Source organism: Schistocerca piceifrons, chromosome 9 (assembly GCF_021461385.2).
Source record: "Schistocerca piceifrons isolate TAMUIC-IGC-003096 chromosome 9, iqSchPice1.1, whole genome shotgun sequence".
Classification (NCBI taxonomy): Eukaryota; Metazoa; Arthropoda; class Insecta; order Orthoptera; family Acrididae; genus Schistocerca; species Schistocerca piceifrons.
Window position 1 is genome coordinate 87,503,089 of NC_060146.1, and position 18,288 is coordinate 87,521,376.

General features: G+C 43.4%; 1 protein-coding gene across 1 annotated transcript in view; it reads right to left on the reverse strand.

Annotated features, from left to right (window-relative positions):
- LOC124716722 (galactoside alpha-(1,2)-fucosyltransferase 2-like) overlaps positions 1-18,288 on the reverse strand; it is a 188,992-nt gene that overhangs the window by 41,009 nt on the left and 129,695 nt on the right. Inside the window, exon 3 of the mRNA XM_047243264.1 lies at positions 2,110-2,263. Coding sequence (XP_047099220.1) covers positions 2,110-2,263 — 154 coding nt within the window. The remainder of the gene's footprint in view (positions 1-2,109; positions 2,264-18,288) is intronic.

Below are 18,288 nucleotides of genomic sequence, written 5' to 3' on the forward strand. Positions count from 1 at the left end.
GTCGTCTTAAGCGCAATAAGGGGAGCACACCCCGACCACGAAACAAAAACCTCATACTGGAACGGCACCTCCTACATAGTCTACTGTTGGCACTACATGCGATGGTACATGATGTCCTCCGGACGTTCGCCAAACCCATTCTTCTTAACTACCTGTGCACAGCCGTTAACCTAGCTGGACTGCTGGTTGGAGCATCAACTGCTGGGCGTCGTCTCGGGCTACAGCTGCTAGCGCCACGTCCGATGCCGAATGTAGTTGTTAAACCTCATCCCTGTCGATGAGGCTGTGATGTAGCCTTATCTCAGCTGATTCTTTAATAACGCTCTCCAACATGTGGGTACCTCAGCACCCATTTCTACTATATATGTTTGCTTTTTGAGGAGCATTATTAGAGAATCAACTGAGATAAGACTCCATCATCTCCTGTCAACAGGGATAAGGGCTACCAGCTACTTTCGGCATGGAACTATACACTAGCAGCTGTACGCTGAGACCGAGCCCAGCAGTAGACTGTTCGCAATTCTGGGCAAGACTGAGAGCACCAAGAGCCGAACAGTAGTCTGCCTTCTACCAGAGATCACGTAACATACACTATATGATCAAAAGTATCCTGACACCCCCAAAAACATACATTTTTCATATTACGTGCATTGCGCTGCCACCTACTGCCAGGTACTCCATATCAGCGACCTCAGTACTCATTAGACATCGTGAGAGAGCAGAATAGGGCGCTCCGTGGAACTCATGGACTTCGAACGTCGTCAGCTGATTGGGTTTCAGTTGTGCCATACGCCTGTACGCGAGATTTCCACACTGCTAAACATCCCTAGGTTCGCTGTTTGATGTGATAGTGAAGTGGAAATGTAAAGGGACACGTACAGCTCAAAAGCGTACAGGCCGACCTCAAAAATGGTTCAAATGGCTCTGAGCACTATGGGACTTAACTTCTGAGGTCATCAGTCCCCTAGAACTACTTAAACCTAACTAACCTAAGGACATCACACACATCCATGCCCGAGGCAGGATTCGAACCTGCGACCGTTGCGGTCGCGCGGTTCCAGACTGTAGCACCTAGAACCGCTCGGCCACTCTGGCCGGCTGTCGCAACAGACTGCAGGGTTGGGAGAGACGGCCACCGCCCAGGTATGTAAATTGGACATGTGCGTGAGCTGCACACTTTGCCAGAACACTTGGATGGACGATACTCAATAATACTGGAACAAGAGTATCGATACCAACAGTACTGTAATGTGTTGATGACTTTGTTACGTATTTTTAAGCCTTTGTTTGACACAGATGATCTTTTTAGAACACAAGGCGGTATGCAGCAACTATCCTATACTTGCACGAAGGGTCTCGAGTATAAGAACAAATAGAAACATAATCAATAAATTCCAACATTTGCAAGAAAATGAAAATCTAGGTCTTGACAATAATTGTATATTTTACGACATGTTATTACTGCAATGCGTTATTACAAGCATCTCTTTAGGAAAAAGACATTCGCTCACAAAACACTTTTTCTTAAGGCAAACTGGTGATTTCACATGAGGAAGTGATTAAAATCACAAATTCTTTATATGTGAGTTGTATCAAGATTATAAATTAACTTTGTACAAGAGGCTAATTAAACTAAAACGCCAATTTGGCCCTAGTATCATCATTATCCTCACATCATAAGACGCAGCAACTTTCAGCAACATCATGGACTTTGTAAGAGATTGCAACTTGCACATGAAAATGACTGTCCATTGTCACAGAGAAATTCTTTACAATTCCACGGTGATACTTTCACTACTACGTATAGGTTAGTCTTTGCCCCATGGAAGTGATCACTTAACCAAAAGTTCGTATGTCAATAAAATTTTAGAATAAATTAGAGGATTTCTACTATTCTGTACCTTCTTTTTGCCAATAATCTAAGAAAAATGTATTTTTTCGTGCTGCCACTGGCTGTAGTAATCTGCCATCGCCAGGTGTGTGTTTTGAATGTACTTACCAAACTTTGTTTCAGCTGCCAGACGTGTTTCTGGCTGTACGATATGTACATTAAATGCTAATAAATAAATAAATGAAATAGATTTCCAGGAAGTCACGTGCTGCTGTTACCTGAGTCTTGTTGAAACCAGTTTTGTGGGCCGTTTCGCTTGTGATCTTATCCAGTTTTTCGTTGGCTGCGTCCTGTATTTCCGCCCGGAAACGGAGTTCCTGACGGAGGAACTCCAAGGAGGAAGCGATGTAGTCTGCCAGAATGATCCAGCGACTGAAAAGTACAAGGAAAGCAAAAGGCCAGCATAATAACAATGAAAAGTTTTGTTCAGGTACACGAGGCTAAGTAAAAAAGAAAAGGCAAATTTATAACACATTTAGCACTACGCCCGTACGCCAGTACGAGTGCTCGTACACCGGCCATGTAGACGGCACCCATGTCCAGTACGGGCGCAGATTCCCCATTCAATGAAATGTGTCTTCCCGCCTGCTACACGCCGAAGTAGTTTATATTTTGTCCATTAGATGCAGTGGGAGATGGTTTACACTGAGGTGACTAAAGTCATGGGGTGCCTCGTAATGTCGTATCGAATCCCCTTTGTTTCCGGAGTAGTGCAGCAACTCAGCGTGGCATGGACTCAACAAGTCGTTGGAAGTCTCCTGCAGAAAAATAGACCCATACAGCCTCTATAGTCGTCCGCAGGCCCCATTATTGCAGAATGTGTGGCCGCTGCAGTATTTTGGGCACGAACTGACCTCTCGATTATGTCCCGCAAACGTTTGGTGGGAATCATGTCGGGCGATCTAGGTGGCCAAATCATTACCCCGAATTGTCCAGAGTTTTCTTCAAACCTCTCACAAATAGCTGTGGCCCAGTGACACAGCGCTTTGTCATCCATAAAAAGTCCATTGTGGTTGGGAATATGAAGTCCAAGAATGGCTGCAAATGCTCTCCAAGTAGCCCTGAACACAACCAGGACCCAGTCCATTCCATTAAGGAGTCACCACCAGCTTGCACAGTGCCTTATTGATAAACTGGGTCCATGGTTTCGTGGGGTCTGTGCCACAATCGAACCCTGCCATCAACTCTTACCAACTGAAACCGGGATTCAGTTGACCAGGCCGCGGTTTTCCAGTCGACCAGCGTCCGACCGATATGATTACGAGCCCAGGAGAGGAGCTGCATGTTAACAGCAAAGGCACTCACATCGGTCGTCTGCTGCCACAGTCCATTAACACCAAAATTTCACCGCACTGTCCTAACGGATACGTTGTCCCTATGTCCCACATTGATTTCTGCGGTTGTTTCTCTCAGTGCTACTTGTCTGTTAGCACTGACAACTGTATACAAACACTGCTGCTCTCGATCGTTAAGTGAAGGCCACCGGCCATTGCGTTGCCCGTGAGACGTAATGTCTGAATTCTGGTATTCTCGGAACACTCTTGAAACTGTGGATCTCGCAATATTGAATACCCTAACGATTTCCGAAATTAAAAGAAAAAGGTTAGCCTGTATATGACAGCTGCAGGACTGGCACTCGATCGTTGGAACCAACACCACCCACCAGCCTAGCTAGAAATTTTTGTCGCCATTTTCCAGAAAATGCACCACCCACTCCCCATAACGTAAACTCCACGCGCTATTGCAAACTTTGCTCTGAAAAAGGAAAGAAAGAGACTGGCAAGCGGATAAGGTAAGAAAGTAGGTGATGGTTCAAAGACTCCAATGTCGGTCTTTGTGTAAGACAACGTTTTGAAGACTGCCATTTATAAGTAAATTATACACTACTGACTATTAAAATTGCTACACCAAGGAGAAATGCAGATAATAAACGGGTATTCATTGGACAAATATATTATACTAGAACTGACATGTGATTACATTTTCACGCAATTTGGGTGCATAGATCCTGAGAAATCAGTACCCAGAACAACCACATCTGGCCGTAATAACGGCCTTGATACGCCTGGGAATTGAGTCAAACAGAGCTTGGATGGCGTGTACAGGTACAGCTGACCATGCAGCTTCAACACGATACAACAGTTCATCAAGAGTAGTGACTGGCGTGTTGTGACGAACCAGTTGCTGGGCCACCATTGACCAAACGTTTTCAGTTGGTAGGAGATCTAGAGAATGTTCTGGCCAGGGCAGCAGTAGAACATTTTCTGTATCCAGAAAGGCCCGTAAAGGACATGCAACATACGGTCGTGCATTATCCTGCTGAAATGTAGGGTTTCGCAGGGATCGAATGAAGCGTAGAGCCACGGGTCGTAACACATCCGAAATGTAACGTCCACTGTTCAAAGTGCCGTCAATGCGAACAAGACGTGACCGAGACGTGTAACCAATGGCACCCCATACCGCCAGGTGATACGCCAGTATGGCGATGACGAATACACGCTTCCAATGGGCGTTCACCGCGATGTCGCCAAACACGAGTGCGACCATCATGATGCTGTAAACAGAACCTGGATTCATCCGAAAAAATGGCGTTTTGCCATTCGTGCACCCAGGTTGGACGTTGAGTACACCATCGCAGGCGCTCCTGTCTGTGATGCAGCGTGAAGGGTAACCGCAGCTGATAGTCCATGCTGCTGCAAACGTCGTCGAACTGTTCGTGCGGATGGTTGTTGTCTTGCAAACGTCCACATCTGTCAACTCAGGGATCGAGACGTGGCTGCACGATCCGTTACAGGCATGCGGATAAGATGCCTGTCATCTTGACTGCTAGTGATACGAGGCCGTTGGGATCCAGCACGGCATTCCGTATTACCCTCCTGAACCCACCGATTCCATATTCTGCTAACAGTCATTGGATCTCGACCAACTCGAGCAGCAATGTCGCGATACGATAAACCACAATCGCGATAGGCCACAATCCGATCTTTACTAAAGTCGGAAACGTGATGATACGCATTTCTCCTCCTTACACGAGGCATCACAACAACGTTCCACCAGGCAACACCGGTCAACTGTTGTTTGTGTATGGGAAATCGGTTGGAAACTTTCCTCATGTCAGCACGTTGTAGGTCTCGCCATCGGCGCCAACTTTGTGTGACTGCTCTGAAAAGCTAATCATTTGCATATCACAGCATCTTCTTCCTGTCGGTTAAATTTTGCGTCTCTAGCACGTCATCTTCGTAGTGTAGCAATTTTAAGGGCCAGTAGTGTGTATTAGTCACATGTATAATTTTTCTTATAAAATATGAAATAAATATCCACGTGCGAAGTTTTTTTTGTTTGCACTTCTTCCTGAGAAAATGTAAACTTCTTCCGGAGGAGAGTTTTTTTTTTCAACGTTTTGGCAACGCTGATACTGTAGTACCGATGCGAACATATACAGGGTGGACCATTTCAATCGGAATAACTCGGGATAGAGACGAGATACAGTAAAATGTTCTAGATAAAAGTTATAGATGGCAAAGTGGGTCACGTGTTGCTCCTATTGTCCGCGATCTTGATTTCCAAGGTGATTTGGAGGTTAAAGTGATGTTCTTAAATGGGATATTTGATTTAAGCTTAGAAGCTAGCAGCACATTACTCTAGGACTTGGCAAAACTTATTGAAGGTCAAATAAGCAAATATGTGTTGGTTGACATACGGTACAGACTAAGTTGGAACAGAGGAGGGATACAGCACAATACAATGTTAGACATAAATTGGAGGGGGTATAAGGCATCACGTATCATTGCCAGTAACCATAATCTTGAAGTCATTCGAAGGTTGAGTTTTGTCTCATGGAATCCCCTATTTGTGACGTCGGATTTGTAAAGACCAAAGAGAGAATAAACCTTTAAATTTTAATTAAAGTGGTTACTGGCCAAAATAAATACATCACACCGTATAAATATTATTTCGATATTATTATGACAGAATAAACACAAACAGATATTTAATATTGATTTACAAATCTCTGAGTGTGTCCCCTCGTCTCTCATCTCTCGGGATGCCCCTTCTAATTCTAACCCTGCCTTTTGCTGTATCCCCTTCAATTTCTAGTTCATTCGTAACAGAATTAAAAATATATTTGCTAATTTCACCTTCATTGAACTTTGCCTTGTCCTTGAAAAACGTATTAGTCTGAACGTAAAATTTGCCGTTCTTTTCAAATCTTAAATCAAACACTAGGATTTTCATTAAAAAATAACTTTAGCCTCCTAGCCACCTTGAACATCTCTTTAAGGTCACAGACATTAGTAGCAATGTGTGACCCACCTTGGCATCTACAACTTTTATCTAAAACACTTTGTCTTATCTCATATCTATTCCGAATATTCCCCATTACGGATTAAAATGATTAAAATGGTCCACCCTAGTATATAAGTAAGCATACTTATTCGTCTATAAAGTATGACGTTCAAACTGACGCTAGATGTGTTGCATCATTTTGAACGCTTCTCTCTGCGCAAAATTTAGATTTTTCGTTCAGATCTCGCAGTAGCTAACACCATTCACTGTTCGACCGTTAGGAGTGCAGTACATCAGCGGCGCAACTTTCGAATCCCAGAACACTGTCATCATCTGCTCTCCTGCAAATGTTAGGCGTCTGAACATTTTCACTGTAGGAGAAGACGCATGATTCTGCGTCACGCTCTTACTCTTAGGCTGCGGTCACAGTGGGACCCATCTCGTTGGCTTCCGCCGACTACCGACATTGGCCGACGACGTCCGATCTTTTCAAATCCGCGTGCCACAACGTGCACGGTGTCAATGTAGGAGATGTCATCGCCCGAACGTACAGACTTCGGACAACAGTCGGTGAAATTCAAATCGGTTTGTTTTCTTCGGTCTTGGCCATCACAACACGAAACATGGACTGTCAGAAACTGACAAGTTTAGTCAAAAAGGAGTTTGTGGATTCCTGAGGAAAAAAAAGTAATCGAGATATGGTTCGGAATCTATTGACTGTAATCGCAGGTTCATTGCAAAGTAGGCAAAATATGTACCTGAAATTTTAGATATATATTATAACCCCCCCCCCCCCCCCCCCAAAAAAATTGTTTCTGTGAGGAGGATGGTGTATTTTGTGCTTAAAGCTACTGTAGTGGATCCTTTTTGGGTCGTGGTGGAAGGACATTAGCTGTGTGCATGTATTTATTACTGCTTACTGGCGTTTTTATGCCGGTAGGGTTATGATTTTGTTGCATAAAGTGATTTGCAAATGTGGTATATTTTTGTTTTCATTTTTCAGTGCTTTAGGTGTTCAGAGGATTTTCTTATAAATTTTTGTTTGTCTTTCACACGTATGCCCCAGCGGCCTTGCCGCAGTTGGTTTCGGCCAGAGGGTCAGCTACCTTTTGTAACAAAAAACTGAGCAAACGGATCAACGAACAAACTGAACAGGTGTCATCGCACGTCCGCCCTGAACAAATTCAACGAACAAAAGAGAACAAAATGAAATTCCCGTCAGATAACCGAAGTTAAGCGCTGTCGGGTTGGGCTAGCACTTGGATGGGTGACACTCCGGTACACTCAGCCCTCTTAGCCAGTACTAGTCTGCTTTGTATGTCCTCTTTGCCCCGTCTGTCATGGCTTTCTGGCTGCCTAAGTAGCAGAATTCCTTTATCTACTTCGTGATCACCAATTGTGATGCTAAGTTTCTCACTGTTCTCATTTCTGGTACTTCTCATTACTTGTATTTTTCTTCGATTTACTCTCAATCCATTTTCTATACTCATTAGACTGTTCATTCCATTCAGCAGACGCAGTAGTTATTCTTCGCTTTCACTTTCACTGGAGTTAGCAATGTCATCAACGAAGCTTAATATTGATATCCTTTCACATTGAATTTTAATCCCACCCTTGACACTTTGTTTTATTTCAGTCATTGCTTCTTCGACGTATAGATTGAATAGTGGGTGTGAAAGACTATACCCCTGTCTTACACCTTTTTTAATCCGACCGCTTCTTCTATTCTCATTACTCTTTCTTGGATCTTGTACATATATCACTCGTCTTTCCAAATAGCGTTCCCCTATTTTTCCTCAGGACGTCGAACATCTTGCACGATTTTACGTTGTCGAACGCTTTTTTTCCAGGTCGATAAATCCTACAAACGTGTCTTGATTTTTCGTCGTTCTTCCCTTCATTACCAACCGAAACGTCAGAATTGCCTCTCTGTGGCTCTCTGGTGCTTTTACCATTCCTAAAGCCAAACTGATCGTCATGTAACAGAATGTCAATTTTCTTTTCTGTTGTTCTGTATGTTATTCTTGTTAGCAACTTGGATGCATGAGCTGTTAAGCTGATTGTGCGATAATTCTCGAACTCGTCGCCTCTTGCTATCTTCAGAGTTCTGTGGATGATGTTTTTTTGTGAGTCTGATGGTATATCACTAGTCTCATACATTCTACACACCAACTTGAATAGCCTTTTGTTGCCACTTCCCTCAATAATTTTAGAAATTCCAATGGAATATTATCTATCACTTCTGCCTGCTTTGATTTTAAGTCTTTCAAAGCTCTTTTCAATTCTGATCTTCATGCTTGATCAACCCATCTCTTCCCTATCAACTCCGGTTTCTTCCTCCACACCCTGATGGAAGCCTTCAGTGTACTGTTTCCACCTATCCGTTCTCTCCTGTGTGTTTAACTGTGGAATTCCCGTTGCACTCTTAAATATACTGGATGTATTACAACACTGAAACTGTTGAAAATGAAGTTAATTTATAATGAATTAGCTGCAGCCTGTTACTTTTGTAGGCATTTATTTTTCCATGATAACATTTCAAGTTGCATGGCGTCCCATCTGCAGATGTTTGCATTTGTTTACGTGTCGTAAACATTGTTCCTTTACTAGCGGCGTTGCAAAATTTTACAGTGGCCGTTTTTAAGACGGATATTGTAAAATGTCGTAGGTAAAGAAATAATGTTCACGACACATAAATAAATGAAAACAACTGAAGATGAGGTGAATATATAATGAATGTACTCTCAAAATAGAGATCTTTGAGACATAAATTTGTTGGCGTTACATGATACCAACATAGGACAGCAGTAGGCTGGGAAACAGTCTCATTCACTGATGAATTAAAGTTTCAAGTATTTGGATCGAAACGCCGCCAATTCGTACGCCGTCTACCCCATGAACGCTTGAATCCTCAGTGCATAATTCAAACCTGTAGCATGGAGATGATTCTGTGATGGTGAAAGTACATGGAAAAATGAACTAAAAAGATTATCACGTAATTCTCCGGCGACCTGCGAAGACGTCGGATTTGTTCCTGATTAGGAAAGGGTTTGTCTTGAAGCAAGACCACGTCCCGTAACATACATCCTGCTTGTGTCAGAACTATGTTAAATCTCTAGAGCTTCTGAAAATTTTGAAAAACATGGAATTGTAACCAAATCGAGATACTATGGGATAAGTTGGACAGGACGATCCGAAAACGGCAAAAGATGAGTGGGACGCGCTTGTTGGCGGTCCCGTTGCAAGAATGGGGACTCATTCCAACAAAAACGCAGGCAAAATTGACCCGTCGTATGTCCAGAGTATGCAAGGCTCTGATTAAAGCAAAGGATGGCTGTTCTGAGAAATCTGAAATTTAAAAATTGCGTTTATCTATCTATTGTCTGAGCTTAATAAAATTTAGAAAACATTAAAATGTAATTTTATAATATATTTCCTTTCCTTTGGTGTTTCCCACCTTATGGAGAGCAAAGTACTTCAGAGTCAAGTGAAGTCGAGTGCTCATGTGGTGGGTGCTTCCATAATCAAGGTAGCCGAAGAGTTTGCAGTTTCAAGAGGGACCGTATGCAGGGGAAGCAGTGGTACCTCATCAGGAGAGTCACCCCGCAGACCAAAGCTGTGTTGACTGATCGTGACAGAAGGTCACTGGAGAGGATTGCGACGATAACTAAGAGGACAACAGCTCCAAAAGTAGCTGCAGAATTGAATTTCATACTCGCGAACCCTGTCGGCACCAAAACAGCGGGAAGGCAGTTCCATAAGTAGGGAATTATAGGGCGAGATAGAAATCCAAAAAAACTCACCAGCAGTGAAAGTGCGCTTAACAGGAAAACGTGGTGCCACAGGCATGAAAAGTGGAAAAAAATGGTTCAAATGGCTCTGAGCACTATGGGACTTAACATCTGTGGTCATCAGTCCCCTAGAACTTAGAACTATTTAAACCTAACTAACATAAGGACATCACACACATCCACGCCCGAGGCAGGATTAGAACCTGCGACCGTAGCAGTCGCGCGGCTCCGGACTGAGCGCCTAGAACCGCGAGACCACCGCGGCCGGCTGAAAAGTGGGCTATGGTGAAATGGAAGAAAGCCATTTGCTCTGATGAGTCTTGTTTCACGCTGTGTCCATCTGCTGGCCGAGTTTACGTGCCAAGAGTGAAACATGGCGGGGATTCGGTGGTGTTTCGGGCAGCCATATCGTGTTGTTCTATGGCCTCCATGGTTACTTTGCATGGCGACCTTACTGCCAAGAATTGTGTGACTATTTTGGGTGAGCAGCCCCATCCCATGGTACAATATTTGTTTCCCAGTGGTGATGCTGTTTACAAAGATGGCGGGGTCCATGTTCAAACGGCTCACATCGTCTAGAACTGGTTTGTTGAGACAGAGGAAGAACTGTCACATCTACCCTCGCCCGACAGTCAGCAGATCTCAATATTATTGAAACTTTGTGGTCTATTTTCTAGAGAGGGCAGTGTGATAGCTATTCATCTCCATCGTCGTTACCTAAATTTACCATTATTTTACAGGAAAAATGGCATAAGATTCCATTGAAATCCCTATATTTAACCATTCCTAGACTACTGGAAGCTGTTTTGAATTCCAACAGTTTGCCAACCCCGTATTAAGCGTGGTACTGTATTGTGTTTTTTGTCCATTCTATATGTGTCCTTGATATGGTAAAGAATGTTCTCAACTGTCAGAACTGAAGAGAGGTGGCAGTGAGAACACTGTTGATTTGACAGCGTGGCTGCTGTGTTGGCTTTCGTGTGTGAGAACACGGATATATCTATTTGAACTAATACATGCATCGTATCGGTGAAATGCAGAAATACAGTGATTAATACTGAGTAAGCTGTGCGCTCTGCTTTGATGTGTGGGTGAACTAAGACACTTTTCACGCGTGGAGTGGACACAAATCTGCGGGTCATGTATGAAACAATGCGTGTGCACGGTATCTGGTTTCATCATTTCCAGGACTGTGCTTGGATGGGAATAAGCCTCTAAGTGTCTCGTATCAATCAGTAAACTCAACGTAGGAGACTGTACATAGGAATATATTCTGTCAAAATGTCAATGCGCCATATTTCAAATGGTGCACACTCTGGAACTTCATTCCCGCGACATTAAGCTCACGACGACGTGCGATGGTACAGGCGCCCTTCCATTACCTGCAACGGATGTACAGCAGACTTCCTCTTCTTTCTTTGTTTATTATTATTTATTTCAACCCCCCCCCCCTGTAATGTCCCCACAGAAAATACCCTCTACCACGCACCAATTAATCATTTTCAATCAAACCATCCACATTCATTCACTTTGGAAAAGTTACCTGATCTGATTTTCTCGTAATATATGCGGCGACAGCTCGACGACGCCAAAGTATTTTCTAGTGCGTTTATTCTTTGAAATAACAGAGATGCATATATGCATTCTCCATGGTTGTTGGAGTGGTAACTAGGACAGCTTCTGGAGTATCTGTTGAGGGATTGACGTGTTTCTGAGAGATACATATTCTGCTTTTCTTCTCGCTAAAGCGAGCCAATTAACATTTGTGCCGATAGCGGTTTGTTTGAGGAGAAAGAAACTGTAAAAGGAAAATAATTAAGGCGTGGAATCACCGGAGATCTGGATATGTAATGGAGATGGATTTAATACACAATTTCCTCCATAAATAAGGTTTGTGACTTTTTTGTTCTGGAGTGAATGAACGAATGAGTATTTTCTGAATCATTTGATGAGCGCGTTGGCCCTGTAATTAGTGGGGAAGTTTCAGCTGTGTCGAAGAGAGCCTGCAATCACTGAGTCTGTGTTAAATCGTCCAAAAAGGCTTCATACACACCTGGAATTCGCAATCTTTCGTAAAAGGAACAAATTGTCCAAACGATTGATTCTCCCGACTGACTGCAGTGTTTAACAGTAATAACAAATGTAAAGATCTCTTACAGCAAGCCAGCCGCTGATTACCAAGACGAAGGACTCCACCAAAGATCCTATTTGGCTGATTTTACGTAATGAAATATTATATTAAAAACTGCACATAGATAAAGGAGAGAAAGAGAGGGAGCCAATGAAAATAGAGATCATACTAATACTCCTCCATTAGTCTAATTTTTCGCCTGTCTTATCACAGATCAGCCAAGAGGCCTTACTTTACTGTACAGATTTGTGTGTGAAGGTGAAGGTATCTTAAAGGCAACAGATACACGTCTATACAGACAAGACATTACACAGAGATAGCGGCTAGCTGCATTCATCGTCTATTCTTAGATAAAGAGACGGCAACTTATTATCCGAACATTTAAAAAATTTTAACCCCCCCCCCCCCGCCCGGCGCCATATGGGCAGGGATGAGCTGTCAACGGATACAATGTTTCCCTCATGAGAGGAAAATTTTAAGGAACATAGTATAAAAACTGGTCACCGCGTTTGTACAAAAACAAACATTTGGACAGTAAAAAGACAGATCATCAGTCGCGTAAGTTAAAATATAAAAGTTTGATGAATTAAAATATAGACTCAGATGGATGGAAAATGAGTGTCGCACACGAAGACTGTTGCATAAAGTAAAACGGAATGGCCGAGGTGTGACTTACTAAAAGAGGTACATGGATGAGTGAAGAGACGACTGGAAATAGCCTGCCAGGGAGAAGGATATCAGGGGAACGGAGCAATTAAAGGCAGTGCATAGGAGGGGGTTTGTAGGTGAATGTTTGGAGAAGGGACGGGGGACGAGTGGGTAGCTTCCGACCAAGACTCAGGAAGTAAAACTAAATGCCGTGTGGCTAGGGCCTGCCGTCGGGTAAACCGTTCGTCTGGTGCAAGTCTTTCGAGTTGATGCCACTTCAGCGACTTGCATGTCGATGGGGATGAAATGATGAAGGATAGCACAACACCGAGTCCCTGAGCGGAGAAATCGCCGACCCATCCGGGAATCGAATCCAGGCCGTTAGGTATGACATTCCTTCGCGCCGACCACTCAGCTACCAGGGGCGGACACTCAGGAAGTGAGTGTAGAGGATTGGAGGGGAAGGGAGCCCTGACGATAGGTCTTAAAGGGCGGGTATATATCAGGGCGGATGGCTCTGAGCACTATGGGACTTAACATCTATGGCCATCAGTCACCTAGAACTTAGAACTACTTAAACCTAACTAACCTAAGGACATCACACAACACCCGGTCATCACGGGCCAGAGAAAATCCCTTACCCCGCCGGGAATCGATACCGGGAAACCGGGCGCGGAAAGCGAGAACGCTACCGCACAACCACGAGCTGCGGACTCAGGGCGGATGTCATGGTCAGATAACGGAAGGCGATTAAAGTTTCGTTTGGAGAAGATGTGGAGATTGTGGAGGTGCAATGTTGGGGTAATGTGGTAGTAGAGGCGCGGTGAGCACTGGCGAACTGGCGGGTGTGCAGTGTCAGGTTTACAGGTAATGTAGAATATTCAGAGGCGTTCAGGATGGAAGAGTGGGCTGCGGAGTGCATGGCGTTCGAGGATTTGTAGGGCGTGATATGAGGAGGAAGGAGCGGAAGTCAACGCCGCATTGTCATAGCAGAGAGTGGGTCGGAGTAGGGCTTTATAGGTGTGGAAGATTGTGGAACGGAGCAATCTCCACGTTCGGCCTCATGGTAGCTTCAGTAATTCTAGTCTATTGTGGGCTTTATGTAGAATGGATAGTAGAGGCTTCCATGTTTGTCTGCGATCAAGTGTTAGTCCGAGGTATTTCAGTGTGATAGTTAACTCGATAGGACGCTCGTAAATGGCAAGGTAAAAGTTATGGTAGCCGGTTTGGCGCATAGTTTTAATTTGGAGGGGAGGTTTCATGTACAGGGTGTTACAGAAAGGTACGGCCAAACTTTCAGGAAACATTCCTCACACACAAATAAAGAAAAGATGTTACGTGGACATGTGTCCGGAAACGCTTAATTTCCATGTTAGAGCTCATTTTAGTTTCGTCAGTATGTACTGTACTTCCTCGATTCACCGCCATGATTTCATACGGGATAGTCTACCTGTCTGCTAGAACATGTGCCTTTACAAGTACGACACAACATGTAGTTCATGCACGATGGAGCTCCTGCACATTTCAGTCGAAGTGTTCGTACGCTTCTCAACAACAGATTCGGTGACCGATGGATTGGTAGAGGAGGACCAATTCCATGGCATCCACGCTCTCCTGACCTCAACCCTGATGACTTTCATTTATGGGGGCATTTGAAAGCTCTTGTCTACGCAACCCCGGTACCAAATGTAGAGACTCTTCGTGCTTCAATTGTGGACGGCTGTGATACAATACGCCATTCTCCAGGGCTGCATCAGCGCATCAGGGATTCCAAGCGACGGGGGGTGGATGCATGTATCCTCGCTAACGGAGGACATTTTGAGCATTTCCTGTAACAAAGTGTTTGAAGTCAAGCTGGTACGTTCTGTTGCTGTGTGTTTCCATTGCATGATTAATGTGATTTGAAGAGAAGTAATAAAATGAGCTCTAACATGGAAAGTAAGCGTTTCCGGACACATGTCCACATAACATATTTTCTTTCTTTGTGTGTGAGGGATGTTTCCTGGAAGTCTGGCCGTACCTTTTTGTAACACCCTGTATACCACATTCCTAGCTACAGTTTTTCTAATAACGAGGTGATGCTGAAAAACAAGGCTTCCATTATGTTACATGAAAATTCTTAAATATTTTTAAATAAAACAAACGTTATTGCCATTCTACATCTTTATTCTTCATGTCTACATATTGGCAGCATTCTACTGCTAGAGTGCTCCGTACTGTAGTGTGGAACACGACGTTGTGTAAAGTAACGTCAGTGAATGAGAAGCGGTGTGCTGTAATCGAGTTTTGAACTCGAGGAGTTCGTCCACACGTGGAGCACTCTCCCCTTCAGCATAACGTGAATGGAAGCAGAGGTGGACGCGTTACACATCTGAATTGAAACCGTCGTCCAACGGACACAGTACGTTCCGGACATGGGTTCCCCTCTGTAAGTCTTAGAAGAAGTTCGTCACGGGAATTTCCGAACATCTATTATGTGGTATCTGTTCTTTCGGACATGTCCGAAATGCCGAGAGAGGGGTTCATGGGTAGGTGACGCTCGTTAATAGTTGGGAATTTGGATCAGATGGCTGAGGCGGCTAAGGTCAGTGCTTGCATTATGTGGGAGATCCGGTCGCGAGTCCTAGTCCAACACAAAATTTTAAGTGTTGATTCACTTAGATGTCAAAATGCAGCTAAAGCCGCGTACACACTGCCACTGGAAACATGTTTCTGTTGGAAACATTGTTTTCTGCGATGTCCGGCAAATGTTTCAGACTTTGTTTGTTTCTGGCTCTGTTTCCGTCCACATCGGTGGCAAACATTTCTCGTTGTGTGTTCATGCCATCTGCAGTGCTCCTTGTATTATTGTGCTCGTATCATCTGCTGCTGCGTTATGTCTGGTCTCGAAGAAACAATAATGATATGTGGTGCTGCATTATTAATACTAGAAGGCTTACACAAACACAATGAAAGGCGGCCTCGTCGTTGGTGGAGAAAAACATTCTATAGAAGAAGTGACGGAAATAACTTGCTATGTGAGCTGAGTGTGGAAGACGGCTCTGGCTTCCGTAACTTCACTAAGTTGTCATCTACCGATTTTGAATATCTGGTAAATGTGATATCACCATTTGTTTAAAAAAAAAAAGACACGAATTTCAGGAAAGCGATTTCAAGTCAACCAAAGGCTTGCAGTTGCTCTTCGTTTTCTGGCAACAGGATATTCATTTCAGAGCCTTGCGTATTTGTTTCTCATTTCGAAGCAAACAATATCTCAAATAGTACCTGAAGTATGTGGAACTCTAGTCGAAGTACTGAAGGATTATGTAAAGTTAAGTAAATGTAAAACATCATTAAATAAGCATCTTTTCGAAATGTTGTTATTTGTCAATTACATTACACATCTCATCAAACACAACTTCTTCAATTGTGTTATCACTGTCTTCATAGCTCGTAAATGTAACAGGGGAATTATTATTTGATGATGATGATGACCCTGCCACATTCATACCCATTGTCGACTGCTGACTTTCCAAATATGCTACATGCTGTTTCATTAACACTTCATTAAGTAAAGCCATTGTTTTTGCTTTTTCTAACTCTGGCAATTTCCGTAACACTGATGGCACATACTACCCATATGTACTACATCTTGTTCTCTTCTTGCTTTTGCAGCACTTTAGTTAATAATTGAGACGTAATCTTGTAAGGTTGCTGCATATCTTTTGACTCACCCACCCTTCTAATTTTTCGTGTTGGAGGCCTGGAAGGTCGAGCGCAACCTCTTTATTTTGATTTATACCCTCTGGCGAATGTACGAAAACCTGAAATCACATTTCTTTCTTTCAGAAACCTGTGATGAAAACGATTGGTGTGAAACAGCATGTTTGTTCTCACAGATTCTTCAGTTCTCCCACTGTGTCGGAGCAACTGATGGGAAACGTATCGTGCTACTGCTCTGTTAGTAGTGGAAGTGAATATTATAACTATAAAGGTTCATTCAGCGTTGTGCTGCTTGGTGTCGTCGATGCCAGCTACAGCTTTTTGTACTCAGATATCGACTGCCAAGGCAGAACATCAGATGATGGTGTGTTCAAAAACGCGAGCATAAGTGAGTTAATTAACGAAAAGAAACTAAACTTGCCACAATCTGAATGCTAACCAAGTGGCACAAAGGCCCTACCATATGTTTTTGTAGCAGACGATGCTTTCCTCTTACAGGAAAACATTATGAAACCCTACCCGGGAAAACATGTTAAAGGTTCAAAAAAGAGAGTTTTTAATTACAGACTTTCTTGGGCCAAAATGGTTGATGAGAACACTTTCGGCATTATGGCTTCAGTTTTTCGTGTGTTTAGAAAACCTGTGTTGCTACAAGCGGAGAAGGCAAAAACTGTCACACTTACAGCTGTATGTCTCCACAATTTTTTAAGACGAAGTGCTGAGGCAAGGAACCATTACACCCCACATGGAAGATTCGATTGATACGATTTACAAACAAGTGAGATGATTCCAGGCACATGGAGACGAGATACATGGAGACACATGGAGGCACATGGAGACGAGATACATTGCATCAGTTTTCACTGCAGTCCAGAATGTACCAAGGAAAGCTGCTTCCACGAATAAACAAATTCGAGACTAGTTTGCTAGCTATATTTTAAGCCAACAAGGAAGTGTACCATGGCAAAATAACTATGGGTGAATGTGACTGTATACCACAAAATACAAATAAAGACAAACAAGCATAATTTTCATACCTCATTTTCCACACTGTCCGTTGTCTCCTTCGGTTCATGAACATCGTTCAAGAACTGCAGCAGCCGATAGCCGAACCAGTTGGAGTCATATGCAGTGTGTGCACCACTACCAGATGGTCTGCTGGAAATAATTTTTCTTTTGTCACGCCTGTAACCAACCACGAGCGATCGTATCTTTTTCTCTACACTTCCCTTGTCCGTGCCAAAAGCTGCTGCAGATTTTGCAAGTGCGTCGTGTTTTTTAACAGTGTTTTTATATTTCTTGCTCCGGACGTCCCATAAGCAATCCTGTCCCTGGTAAATGGCAATTAGATCTTCAATTTGCTGCCTTGACCACTTCATTATTTTAGAAAAATAAAGCGAAAACGATACTATAGTAAACACAGCACCACGTAACAGTTGACGACACATACACACACGCGCTAGCGCCGTGCAGCGGTGACAAGTGGTAGCTAGCCTGAAACATTGTTTCCTTTGATCTGTACCGACACTGCTACGGATAGATGTTTCTGTGTTTCGAAATATGTTTCCAAACATGTTTCCAAATGGTGTCCACATCAAGAAGCTGGAAATATGTTAACGCAATTGAAAACCTTTGAATTCATCATTTCTTCGTTGTGATCAACTTCGCAGACGTTGCAGAATCAGCCTGAAGACGTATCGTCACTTTTGGGATTGCCAGTTTCAGTTCTTTTAGGCTTGCTTTTGTCTTTCTCAGAGTCTTTGGCAAGAGTCAAGGAGGAGCCTCTTGTAAGGACTACCAGCGATCTCGACAGCAGATGATAATGCTCTGCTTCTTAA